General features: G+C 54.3%; 3 protein-coding genes across 5 annotated transcripts; 2 read left to right on the top strand and 1 right to left on the bottom strand.

Annotated features, from left to right (window-relative positions):
• The first annotated feature begins 27 nt into the window (after positions 1 to 27).
• Positions 28 to 4,326, top strand: TSTA3 (tissue specific transplantation antigen P35B). 3 transcript variants are annotated; one of them, XM_010709336.3, is made up of 11 exons: positions 34 to 184; positions 1,047 to 1,213; positions 1,764 to 1,878; positions 2,035 to 2,163; positions 2,372 to 2,445; positions 2,702 to 2,835; positions 2,925 to 2,989; positions 3,133 to 3,199; positions 3,271 to 3,350; positions 3,633 to 3,732; positions 3,816 to 4,326. In XM_010709336.3, the coding sequence occupies exons 1-11, from the start codon at positions 179 to 181 to the stop codon at positions 3,869 to 3,871; spliced, it is 993 nt and encodes a 330-aa protein (XP_010707638.1). In that variant the 5' UTR covers positions 34 to 178; the 3' UTR covers positions 3,872 to 4,326. The 3 variants fall into 3 exon arrangements, with proteins under 3 accessions (XP_031408785.1, XP_031408786.1, XP_010707638.1); XM_031552925.1 differs by having other exon boundaries at positions 28 to 184; positions 3,133 to 3,350; XM_031552926.1 differs by having other exon boundaries at positions 28 to 184; positions 930 to 1,213; positions 3,133 to 3,350.
• A 1,568-nt stretch (positions 4,327 to 5,894) lies between these two features.
• PYCR3 (pyrroline-5-carboxylate reductase 3) lies at positions 5,895 to 9,523 on the top strand. Its single transcript, XM_010709335.2, is given in 7 exon segments — positions 5,895 to 5,960; positions 5,962 to 5,992; positions 6,977 to 7,041; positions 7,787 to 7,966; positions 8,086 to 8,298; positions 8,377 to 8,469; positions 8,846 to 9,523. Coding segments are annotated over 7 exon segments (816 nt in total). The 5' UTR covers positions 5,895 to 5,909; the 3' UTR covers positions 9,029 to 9,523.
• A 343-nt stretch (positions 9,524 to 9,866) lies between these two features.
• Positions 9,867 to 12,836, bottom strand: TIGD5 (tigger transposable element derived 5). The gene has a single exon (XM_003205333.4). It carries the CDS (start codon positions 12,660 to 12,662, stop codon positions 10,662 to 10,664), a length of 2,001 nt encoding a protein of 666 aa, XP_003205381.3. The 5' UTR covers positions 12,663 to 12,836; the 3' UTR covers positions 9,867 to 10,661.
• Between the last annotated feature and the right edge of the window lie 235 nt (positions 12,837 to 13,071).

Raw genomic sequence — 13,071 nt, 5'->3', positions numbered from 1 at the left:
AGGTGCGGACAGAGGGAGACCGCATATTCGGGGGGGAACCCGAGATGGGGTGGAGATATAGGGGTGAGGTGGGACCCCCCCCGCACCTCGTGGGGAGGAAAGAGGGGATACAAATGGGGGTAACCCCTCTTAAAGTGTGATTTGATTGGGAGCAAAGAGCACCCCCTCCCCATCCTACATGGAGGTAGATTGTATCCTTTGATGTCACCCACGGGGGTGACGGAGGGGTGAGGGCACCCCAAGATGGAGATGGGAGAGGAGGGAGGGGAAAAACCCCATTGTGGGGCGAGCTTCCAGGGGTGCCCCAAGGTGGGAACCTTGGAATAGGGGAGCTGCTGGGGTCTCTGCAAGCATTTGGAGACGGGAAAGGCGTGGGGGAGGGGCAGCAATAGGATTGGGGATACAGAAGGATGTGGGGGTACCGAGATGGGATTTGAGGTGTGCAGCTCTGGGATTGGGGTTGCAGGGGGATGTGGGGTGTTGACACGGGATTTGGGGTGTTCAGCTCTAGGATTGGGGTACAGGAGAACAGCCATGGGATTGGAGCTGTGGGGGGCTGACGTGAGATTTGGGGTGTGCAGCTGTGGGATTGGGGTGCACAGGGAGATGTGAGGGTGCTGACACGGGATTTGGGGTGCATGGAGGGGTTGCAGCTCTGGGATTGGCATTCACAAGGGGATGTGGAGGTGCTGACATGGTATTGGGGTTTAGAGGGCTGTACGGGGAGGGTACAGCTCCCTGTTTTGGGGTGCAGGGGGATGGATGTGTGCTCCGCAGCCATTTCCGGGAGGCTGTGCCTTGCCGTAGCCACGTGGCAGCACCAGACAGGTTTCATTAATTAGCAATTGCAGATGAGGAGAGTTTTACTGCCCCGGGAGCATCGCTGGCAGACACACCTCTTTCCTTTTTCCTTTTCTTTGCTTTTGCAGACACAGCTTCAACCCTGAAAATATAATCTCAAATTAGTTTGGTTCTCCTCCCAAGGTTGGGGGTCCCTATGGGTGCCCCCCAAGGTGGTATTGCCTTATTCCCCCCTCTCCCATCAGCACAGGGCTTTGGCCATGACGGAAGCTGTGGGAGCAAAGCCTAAACGCATCCTGGTGACGGGGGGCACTGGTTTGGTGGGCAGAGCCATCCAGGAGGTGGTGGCCAATGGTGAGGGACAGACGGATGAGGAATGGGTCTTCGTGTCCTCCAGAGACGCCGACTTGACGTGAGTCCAACCCCAGCAATCCATTTTTTTGCCCCATGACACACTAATAGAATGGGTTGGGATGGAATGGACTCTAAAGACCACAGAATCCTAGAATGGCTTGGGTTGGAAGGATTGTTAAAGATCATTAAATCATAGAATGGTTGTGCTAGATGGGATATTAAATATCTTAGAACCATAGGATGGTTCTGTGTCTCTGGAGGTCTTCAGGGAAAGGGTAGATGTGGCACTTGGGGACATAGTTTGGTGGGGTGGGAAGATAGTTGGACTTGATAACCTTGGAGGTCTTTTCCAATTTGAATGATTCTACGGCTTGGGTTGGAAGGGTTTTTAAAAATCATAGTATCATAGGATGGCAGGGTTGGGAGGGTCCTTAAAGATCATAGAACCATAGGCTGATTGGGTTAGAAGGAGCCTTAAAGACCATAGAGACACAGAATGGCATATTTTATATGTGGCCCCCAAGACAATTCCTCTTCACTCAGTACAACCCAAGCAAACCAAAAGTTTGGACACTGATGCAGTAAACTCCATGACTTCCTCCCTTTAGGAGTGCTGTGGAGACCAGAGCTCTCTTCGAGAAACATAAACCCACCCATGTCATCCACCTGGCTGCTATGGTTGGAGGCCTCTTCAAAAACATCCGTTGCAACCTGGATTTTTGGGTGAGCACCTGGGGAAGTGGGTCCTGCAGAACCTTGCCCTCTCTGAGCTTACTCTGGTTTCTGCAGTCATTAATGAATCATCACCATGTGGGGCAGGATTTGGTGGTTCCACCACCCTTTTGTGAGTGACACTGACAGATGTCTCTGTGTCCCCAGAGGAGGAACATCCACATCAATGACAATGTCCTGCATTCTGCATATGAGTGTGGGGTGCAGAAGGTGGTCTCCTGTCTCTCCACGTGCATCTTCCCAGACAAGACAACATATCCCATTGATGAGACCATGGTGAGCATCTCCCATTTGCAGGGACAAAGCTAGGTCCTAGTGTGGCCAATCTGATTCCATCCTTTATCCAAACTATCCGTGGGCAAGTATAACCTTGAACTTCCTCAAGATATTCAAACCACACCACCTCCTCATGTCCAAAATCTTGCATTGACTTACGCTATGTGGTCTGTGCTGGATTCACAATGTGTCTGTCTCTTGTCCCCAGATCCACAATGGGCCACCACACAGCTCCAATTTTGGCTACTCCTATGCCAAGAGGATGATCGATGTCCAGAACAGGTGTGAGGGCCATGCGAGAACCATCCTGATGTAAAAGGGCTGTGAGCATCCCAGAACTATTGGGGCAAAGGGAAACTCCAGGGCTGACAGCACCTAAATGGGGATGGGGAAATATCCAGCCTGGGCAACCAAGAGATGCCAAACCAAGTTAGGGACTCTCTGTGGGTTGTTTTGTGCTGGACAGGGGGTGACCCCACAACTCAGAGAATCATAGTTTGAGTGGAAAGGGACTCACCCAGCCCATGCTGTCACCCAGGGGTTACTTTGAGCAGCATGGCTGCCGTTTCACCGCCGTCATCCCCACCAACGTCTTTGGGCCACACGACAACTTCAACATTGAGGATGGCCACGTGCTACCAGGGCTCATCCATAAGGTGTACCTGGCCAAACGTGAGTGTGATAGATAGGGCATATTATGGTTTGGGTATTTTTCTTTCTGGTAGGGTTGCTCATGAATGCTCTCTCCATTTCCCCCATAGAGAATGGTTCTGCTCTGACTGTATGGGGCACAGGCAAGCCCCGAAGACAGTTTATCTACTCTTTGGTATGTGTGGCCTTGGGGAGCACTTGGAGGGGTGACATGAGGGGCTGGGGGACCTCAGCACAGGCTGAGCCCTCCTGGGTTGTCCTGGGCAGCACTGATCCTCAGGGCCTGGGGTCCTCCAAGAGCCATCTGCTCCTCTGTAGGATCTGGCCCGGCTCTTCGTTTGGGTTCTACGGGAATACGAGGAGGTGGAGCCCATCATTTTGTCAGGTAAGGACAAAATTCCAAGAGGAAGAGGGAAAGGGGGAAACAATGGCCTCAGCTCATCACCATCTCCACAGTGGGAGAAGAAGATGAAGTCTCCATCAGAGAGGCTGCAGAGGCAATCGTGGAGGCCATGGACTTCAGGGGAGAGCTCGTCGTATCCTTTAGTGTAGGGCAGATTGGAAAAGACCTCCAAGATCATCAAGTCCAATCATTAACCCATCTCCACTGTGCTCATTCATAGAATCATCAAGGTTGAAAAAGACCTCTGAGATCATCGAGTCCAAATGTCAACCCATGTTTGACCAAGCTTTCCTAGTATTCAACCCGAATCTTGAGGTCGTTACTTCTCATCCTATTGCCAGGCTCTGGGGTAGAATACAGCCTCATCACCTCAGCCTCCCTGCTTTCCCATTTCCCTTAATCCCTCCCACCCCAGTTCGACACAACCAAGGCCGATGGGCAGTTCAAGAAGACAGCCAGCAACGCCAAGCTCAGGCACTACCTCCCCAACTTCCAGTTCACGCCCTTCAGACAAGGTGAGAAGGGGGCACACCAATGCACGGCTGTCCCCCTGTTCTCCCCATCTCAAACCTTTCTAATGGCATCTCTCTGTTCCCAGCTGTGAAGGAGACCTGCACCTGGTTCAGCACCAACTACGCCAGTGCTAGGAAGTGATGGAGCGGTGCACAGGCATCCTCTTTAACTCAGGGTTGTCCTTTGCTGGGGCAGAGGATGGGGTGTGGGGGCTGACAGCGATATTTCCAAAGCAAATGGGTGCCAGGATCCTGGGTACGCTTGAGGTTGTGCAAGGAGAGGGGGAAAATACAGTGAAAAATCATCAAATAGCATCTTATGTAGAAGAGACTCTGCTCAGGTAACACTCCTTTCCTACCTGCTGTAGGTGCAGACCCCACCGAGGCTTTGGGAGGCAGATTGGGGGTCCCAAAGGTGCTGCTGTCTCCAGAGAGATCCCAAATGGGGCAGGAGCAGCAGACACTACGGTTGAATTGATCACAATCATCCCTGGGGCATGGGCTGGCAGCTCTTATAATGGACTACACTACTAATTACACATAATTAGGTTGTAATAAAGAAGCTGATTGAGGCTGTTCTGCAGCACAGGAATCACAGATGAGTGTTTGGTGTTGCTTTCGGTGCATGGGGAAACGCAGCTGCGTGGAGGCTGTCCCATAGCCTCCAGCAAAGCATCTCTTAGAGGGACCAAAACCACTGCCTGGTCCTGGTGAGCCCCTGCCTTGGGGACAGCAAGGACCTATGGAATAGACACCCATCATCACTGCAGTCTGAAGTTGTCATCGGCCATTAGAGTGCAATGGGGACCTATGGAGGAGATATCCATTATGACCTCAAGATGCCCCCAACTATTAGAGTGGTTGTTCCCAAACTGTCAGGTCACTGCTGGTGCTCATTGGGTGACACCAACCCCAATATTTCCCTGGAGAAGGGATGTCCCATGCTGTCCATCACTGTCCAAGAACTGGTTTGGGTTGTAGGGTTTGGGTTCCCAGCATTGCCCAGCTCCTACACCTGGTTCCAGCGTCACCTGGTTGGGTGAAAAAGGGGTTTGGCAGAGCACAGAGATGTACCCCTCCACCCAGAAGTCCTTCCTGGGCACATGCTCCAGGAGTAGGACCTCTCCCAATGGACCATCGCAGAGACAACACCCATTCCTAGAAGATGACCTTCTACAATTCTATGACTTGGCCCTAAATGGGGACCCAGCTGACTCCAAGGAGCAGGACCCACCCTACACCTACCCCTGGCTCAAGCTTACCCCATGCAGACTCCTGATGGCCACTTTGCCCAGTTGCCTTGTCCCCAAGCTCAGCTCTGTCCTCCCAAGGGCATCAGGAACTGGTGACATCCATCCTACTAAGCAAGACTCCCCTACCATCACTGGGACTGCTCCAGGTATGAAGGCAACGCAAAATACGGCGTGGGTGCTGGTGTTCTACCTATGTATAAAATGGGGACACCCTGGGGTAGCACAGATACCCCAACATGGCATGGGGACATGCTGGGGTTGGATAGGGACACCTTAGGGTTTCTGACCACCATCCTATAGCCACCCTGTAATCACCTCCCCAAGTCTCCTCACTTCCACCATTCCCAACCCACCTCACACCTCTCTGGGTTGGAGGTGAGATGCCACAGTGCCAAATTCAAGGGGACATTTAGCAGACCTCTCCAGTAAGAGGACAGACACACTCTGCTGCCAGCCCAACCCCTCATCCCCATAGGATTCCAGGCTATAGGGCTGCATGGACATGGAGGGGTACACTATAGGAAGAAAAAAAGAGTGGAGGACACCCAAAAAGGTTGAGAAGCCCCCAATACAAATTCAAGAGTACCTCACACTCACACTCACACCTACACCCTCCCCCCCCCAAAAATTAAGGAAATAAATTCCAGAGCATGAAAGCTTTATAGATACCCTCTGAATAGGGTTAAGAACTCCCTCCAGCACGTCCCCAAAATGGGAGGGGGCCCCTATGTCCCACCCCCACCCCACGTGCTTCCCGCAGCCCTCCCTCCCCGGACGCTGTCCCCAAACCACGTGGAACCACCCGGAAGTTGCGTAGCCACCTTGGCCACGCCTCCTTAACCTTACGCCTTCCAATCGCCGCGCGGGGGTGTGGCTCATCTGACCAATGGGAGGGCGGGGAGGAGCGAGGGGGCGGGGCGCGGGGCGATGGAAGCGGATGAGCTGCGCGTGGGGTTCGTGGGCGCCGGAAGGATGGCGGGGGGGCCTCGGCCGGGGGCTGCTGCGGGCAGGTATGGGGGGTGACAGAGCCTTGGATTGGAACCTTGGAGCCAGAGACACGAGATTTTCCCCCGGTCTGGTGTCCTGCCTTATAGAGAGGTGTGGAAAGGCGCTGTGCCCCACCTTAGGTGTCCCTGCCCCCATAGAGCAGTGTGGGGACATGGGGAACAAGGCTGTCCCCTTTGAGATATCACTGTCCCATAGAGCAAAGTGGGGACAGCTATGTCTAACTCCGACTTTGGTGACTCTTTCCTATTAATCAGTGCAGGGATATGAGGACAAGGCTGTCTCCTTTGGGATGACCCTGTTCCATAAAGCAATATGAGGATGCCTCCCTCCAACTCCGTCCAACTCCGTCCCTTCCTTAGAGATCACTGTGAGGACAGGTCTGTCCACTTTAAGAGGTCTCTGTCCCATAGATCAATGCAAGGACATGGGGACACATCTTTCCTCTTTGGGATGTCCTGTCCTTGTCCCATAGCACAGCGTGGGGACATGGGGACAGTTGTGTCCAGTACCACCTGTGGTGTCCTTCTCTTATAGATCAATGTTGGGACTTGAGAACAGGGCGGTCCCCTTTGGGATGTCCCTGTCCAATAGAGCAGGGTGGGGATGTGGAGATAGGTCTGTCCTAACTTGGATGTGGAGATGAGGACACTCCTGTTAAACACTGGTGTTTCTCCCCTGTAGAACAGTGTGAGGGCATGGGAAAAAGTTTTTCCTTTCTTGGATGTGCCATAGAGCATTTTGGGGACATGGTGACAACCCTCCCTATAGTGCTAACCCAACAGATGCCCCCAACATGTAGGATCACTTCCATTGTCACCGTATTGTGTCACAGCGATGCCCCCGCAGCTGTCCCCATGGCATTTCCCAATCTCTTTTGCTCCATGTCTCTCATGTTAACAGGGGTAGGGACAATACATTATCCCGTTGATTTTGTGGCTTCCTGAGGGTCACCCCATCCACTCATCCATGTCCCTTATGTCCCCAAGGGAAGGTCCCTGCCAGCAACATCGTTGTCAGCGCTCCCTCGGACCGCAATCTGGCAGAGTGGCGGGTGAGTGGCATGGGGACAGAGTGACAACCCCAATGGGAAGTGGCATTTGGGGTCATCTTTTGTAAAGTTCTGCAGGGCTCTGAGGGACATTAGGGTGGAAGGTCCCTAAGTGTCCCCTGGAAGGGAACACTGGGTTGGGATATTGTGATCAAGACAATGAGGATGGGACAGCAGGGTTGTGATGTTGCATTGGGTCATGGGGGTGAGGACAGTGGGGTCAGGACAATGGGGTTGAGACATGAGATTAGCACACTGGGTTGGGATACAGCATTGGAAGATTGGGGCTGGGACATGGGGCTGGAAAATGGGATTGGGATGTGGGGCTGAGACATTGGGTTGGGGTTGGGACACAGCGTCAGGATGTGGGGTCGGGATGAGAGATAGGGACACAAGGCTGGAATGTGGGGTTGGAACATTGGGTTTAGAACACAGAGTTGAGACAGTGGGGTTGGGACATGGGGTAGGGACATGGGGTTGGGACACGGGGTAGGAAATAAGGGTTGTGATGTTGGGTTGGGAGGCGTTATGGTGTTGGTTTGGGACATGGGATTGGGATATTGGGTTGGGACCTGGGGTTGAGACATAGAGTCAGGTGCATGGGGTTGGAATGTGGATTTGAGACACTGAGTTGGGACATTGGGGTTGAAATGCAAGGGACATGGGGTTGGAATCTGGGACTGGGACGTGATGTTGTGATTCGGGGCTTTGACATGGCATTGTGACCTTGTCCCCTGCTCTTGTGCAGGAGTGGGGCTGTCGCACCACACACTGCAACCTGGAGGTACTTCAGGAGAGCACGGTGGTGTTCTTGGCCACCAAGCCCCACGTGCTGCCCACAGTTCTGCAGGAGCTGCGTCCTGCTGTCACCTCCCAGCACCTCCTCATCTCGCTGGCAGCTGGTGTCAGCCTGCAGAAGCTGCAGCGGGTGGGTGCTCTCTTGTTCCTTCTTCTCTTCTCTCTCCTGCTCTTCTTCCTCCTCCTCTGCTTCCCAATCCCCCATCCCAGCTGACCCCCAATACCCCTCACTGACTCTATTCCCCCCAGCTGCTCCCCACGGGGACGAAGGTGCTGCGCCTGATGCCCAACCTGCCCTGCGTGCTGCAGGTGGGAGCTGCTGTGTTCTCCCGTGGCAGTGGGGTTGGGGATGGGGATGCAGCACTGCTGCAGTCCCTGCTGTCCCCATGTGGGCTGTGTGAGGAGGTTCCCGAGTCCTACATCAACATCCACACTGGACTCAGTGGCAGTGGCGTTGCCTATGTAAGTACCATTCACCATACTGGGTTGCTCAGCTTTTTTTTGGGATCCCCTTTTCTCCCCACTGCTTTTCCCCTGCAGGTGTACCTGTTCGCTGAAGCCATGGCCGAGGGGGCTGTGAAGATGGGGATGCCGGGGGCTCTGGCCAGTAGGATTGCAGCCCAGACGCTGCTGGTGAGGATGTGGGGACAACCCTATCCCCAGCCTTGGGTGCCCCTTCCTTATAGATCAGTACAGGGACATCCCTGACTCCATTCCTTGGGGTCCCTGTCCCATAAAGCAGCATGGGGACACGGGGATCCCCTTGTCCAACCCCAACTCTGGTGTCCCTCCCCTATAGAGCAATGTGGGGACATGGGGAGAGGGTTGTCCCCTTTCGGTAACCATGTGCCATAGAGCACCATGGGGACATCGCTGCCCCTTCCTTGGGGTCCTTATCCCATAGATCAGTGTGAGGACATAGTGATCCTCCATCCAGTGATGAGACGATGCTATGATCCCTGAGCAAAAAGGAGGTTTGAGGGAACCTCTTGACCCCATACATCCCCAGGGAGCAGCGAAGATGCTGTTGGAGACAGGTGAGCACCCAGCAAAGCTGCGTGGGGACGTCTGCACACCTGGTGGGACCACCATCCATGGGTTGTACCAACTGGAGAAGGGAGCATTGAGGGCCACCGTCATGAATGCAGTGCAAGCAGCCACTGAGCGGGCGAGCGAAATGGGAGAGGATTAAGAGACATCCCATCTCATCCTGTGGTAGTGGGGACCACAGCTCTTGGTGCCACCAAACCGAAGCTTGGCACCACCAAAGTGAAGGCTGTTGGTCCCAGACTAAAACATGGTGCTACCAAACTGAAGCATGGTGACCCCCAAACTGAAGCAACCAAACCGAAGCCTAGTGACCCTAGACTGAAGCATTGATGACAGCAAACCAAAGCACAGTGATCCCAAAGTGGAGGTTGGTGACCCCAGACTCAAGCATGGTGACACCAAACTGAAGAATGGTGCCACCAAACCAAATCATGTTGGCCAGCAAACCGAAGCTTGGTGACACCAGACTGAAGTATGGTGATCCCAAACTGAAGCCACCAGACCAAAACTTGGCGACCCCAGACTAAATCCCTAAAGGGTCCTTGAGCCTTTTGGGAGATCCTGGCTGGAGGTGGGAAATGCTGAAGGTGTGACCACCATGGAGTGGGACCTAATAAAGGTGGGCAGTGTGGTGGCAGGTTTGGCTTTTTTTCTGGTTCCTTCTGTCCTCTGTGCTCAGTGGAATGTGTCTGTGTGGAGGTGACAGCAGTGGGGTCGGAGTCACCATGGTAGGTGGAATGGAGTTCACAGCATCACAGAGTGTTTGAGGTTGAAGGGACCTCTGGGTCCATCTGGTATGGCACCAAGACAGGGATGGGGACATAATCTTGGAGTGAATAGTTGGGATGAACCATGGAATATCCCACGTTGGAAGAGACCCACAAGGATCATGGAGTCCAACCCCTGGTTCCACACAGGACCACCCCAAACCCTACGTTGCAGTGACTCTGAGGGATCCTTTACAAAAGACAACCTCAGAGCAGGAATAAAAATCCATTTAATCTTCATAAACTCTGAAATGAGGAGACAAAGACAACAAGTAAAAACACCCACCCTACAAGTTAGCTCTAGTGATTTTTTTCCCCTTTCTTACAATAATTAGGCTCAAATTTTAACAAAATCAGGTTGAGAAAAGAGCTGTTTAATTCATATCTCCCTGTTTTGGCAGGAAAACACTTTGGCAGTGGGAATAGTACCACCAACCCTTTTAGGAAAGCACCTCAGGAAATGGAAATGCAGCAGTTTGCCCCAGTGTCCCAGTGTGACATCATGTCCTTGCAGGGTTGGCAGAGGGTACCCATCCCATCATCCAGAGACCATCCTGGGATTAAAAAAGAGCACCTCCTAAATACATGTAGGGTGAGGAACAACCCTTGGTTATGCAAGGTGTGGAGGGTGTCACACACAAAAAAACCAATGCCATGAGCCCTAAATTGCTGAGTCCCCATTGCTGCAACCTCCATTGACAACCCCATAGGACAAACAGGGTGTCCCCAACCCCGTGGATGTCCCATGCCCCCATGGGATAATCAGTATGTGTCTCTAGTCCCATGGGCGTCCCAAGCTTTATGGGGATCCCCAGCCCTATGGGACAGTTAGGATGTCCCCAGCCCCAGTGGTGTTACCAGCCCCAGTGGGGTATCCCCAATATCCCCAACTCAACGAGTGTCTCAAAATCCATAGGTGTTCCCAGCCCCATAGGTGTCCCAAGAGCCACATAGGCGTCCCAAGGATGCAAGGTGCTCAGTAGCCAATGGGTGATCGACTACCTTGCCCTAAGGATCGGGGCTGCTGCCATGGTGCAGCCTCTGGGCCATGCTGATGAGGGAGCGGAGCTGCACCAGTTTCAGTGGTCCCACTCTCCGGGGGTCCTGGCCCTCCAACCAACGCAAGGCTGTCTCCAGACCTCTGATGGCTTCGTGGGCCGTGGGCATCAAAGGGGATCCCCCTCCTCCAGCTCCATTACCCCCTCCACCAGCTCTTTCCTCTTCCTCCTTGCATCCTCCTGGGCCTTCCTCCATGGCATCCTCATCCTCATCATCCTCCCCCGTCCCTGGGGCCATATCATCCAAGTGCAGCCAGTTGGCCACCTCCTCAGGAGCCAAACGTTTGTAGGCCAATGCGGCCAGCTGGGTCAAATCACTGAAAACTTTGCCATCTCCATTGCCTTCCTCTCCAGTTGTGCAATCTCCTCCTCCTCCTCCTTGCTCTTCTTCCCCGGGTTGGGGCTCGAAGGCGGCACGCAGTCCCAACAACCAACATTTCTCAATGGCATTGGGAGGGATGAGGTCCCAAGAGAGGCCAGCCAAATAGAGCATGTCCTTGAGGAGGAAGGAACGTGCAAAATCCACAGGGCCACCAGCGCTGATGGCCAAGCGCAGCAGTTCCCGCTTGTAGAGCTGCTTGAAGGCTGACACCACCCCTTGTTCCAATGGGGCTGGGATTCGGCTGCCTCCTCCAGTGGAACTGCTCCCCGTTGGGCTTTTGGAGAGGAAAAGAGCGCGGATGGAGCCATCAGGGGTCTGAAGCTGGGGGAGATCCTCATGACGACCCCCAGATGTTGGTGGGGCCGTTAGAAGCAGCACAGCCTTCTGCTGGAGGCAGCTCCGACGTAGGTAGCGTTTGACACATGGCACAAAATCCTCAAAAAACCAAACCCGGAGAAGGGCCGGCCCCAACCTGGCTTCGGGGCTGTAGCGATACCCAGCAGGGAATTTCTCCTGGTTGTGATGACAGAGGCTGGGGGGATCACGAAGACCTCCAACCACCAACGGCTTCAGTTTGTGGGTACCAGTCAAGTTGGCAGCCAAGAGCACGGTGACGCGTTGGCGAGGAGCTGTTCGCCCAGGGAGCAGCTTCCAGTAGAGCCCAGTGATGTTGGCGTTGTAGATCTGTTCATCACCATAACCTCCAGTGTCGGAACCCGGCGTTGGAGGAAGGTTGGGATGGGCAATGGAAGTGCGTTCAGGTTCAGCATGTAGAGCTCCTTCACCGTAGATACGTTGACTGGAGATGCCGTGACGCTTCTGCCAACGCCAGAACCAACCATGACTTGCCTTGAAGGTACACTCGGGGCCATAGATCTGACGGGCAAAGGCTTCTGCTTGTGCTTGGATGAGAGGCCCAGAAAGTGGCACACCATGCTGCCGGAGAGCAAGAAACCATGCATATACAGCACGGTCTATCTCCTCTTCATTGGCCAACCGCATCTTCTTGCGTTGGGTGCCCACCTCTCCACCCAACTGCTCTAGGAACCAACGCAGCTTGGCTTCATCCTTCAGCCAACCCCGTAGTGTTCCCCCTGGCACCCCAAAAGCCCGGCATACTGAAGCTTGCCGTTCTCCTTTCTTTACCCGCTCAATGGCATGCAGCTTGTCCTTGATGGAGTACGCTCGGCGGAACGCCATCTTCATTGACACGCCAACACCGCCACCATTGGAGCAGCCACCGCCACTACTGCTATTGGAGGTGCCACCACCAACACAACCATTGGAGGTGCCACCACCATTGCAAATACCACCAGCACTGGAGGTGCCACTGCCACTGGAGGAGCCACCACCATTGGAAATGCCACCACCACCACCACCATTGGAGATGTCACCACCATTGGAAGTGCCACTACCACCACCATTGGAGGTGCCTCTGCCATTGGAAGTGCCACCACCATTGGAGCTGCTGCTGCTGCTGCCACCGCCACCACCGCCACCACCGCCCCCCTGCCGCCCTCCCGCCATGCCAGCCGCTCCCCCACCCACCTCCTCTTCCTCCCCAGCCATGGAGCAGCCATGCGGTGCGGGTATTACTATTATTTTGTTGTTTGGGGGTGGTTTTTTTTAGCGGTGCGCGTTATAAGCGGGGCGGGGCGGGGCGGGGCGGAGCCGCCCTTTGTCTCCGCTCCGACCCCCGGAGGCGGCCGGCAAGGGCGGGGCGACGCGCACAGCGCATGCGCGTTCCCCTCTCCCCGCGTTTAGACCGCTCCGCTCTCCCCCCGCCCTCCCGCGAAGTTGGACTCTCCCTCTACGCTCCCGATGCGTTTGGAATGTACCACTATACGCGCTAGGGGGGGAAAATCTCCTTTTTCACCCTTCCTTTTTCCACCTCTTCCCTCTCTCTTTTCCCACACCACGCTCTTTACGCGGATTCTTAAATCTATCGAAGAAGGTGTGATTCTCTCTCACCTCCTTT

This window comes from Meleagris gallopavo, chromosome 3 (genome assembly GCF_000146605.3).
Source record: "Meleagris gallopavo isolate NT-WF06-2002-E0010 breed Aviagen turkey brand Nicholas breeding stock chromosome 3, Turkey_5.1, whole genome shotgun sequence".
NCBI lineage: Eukaryota > Metazoa > Chordata > Aves > Galliformes > Phasianidae > Meleagris > Meleagris gallopavo.
Note: the sequence above shows the minus strand (reverse complement) of the source record. Positions and strands in the feature narration are given on the sequence as shown.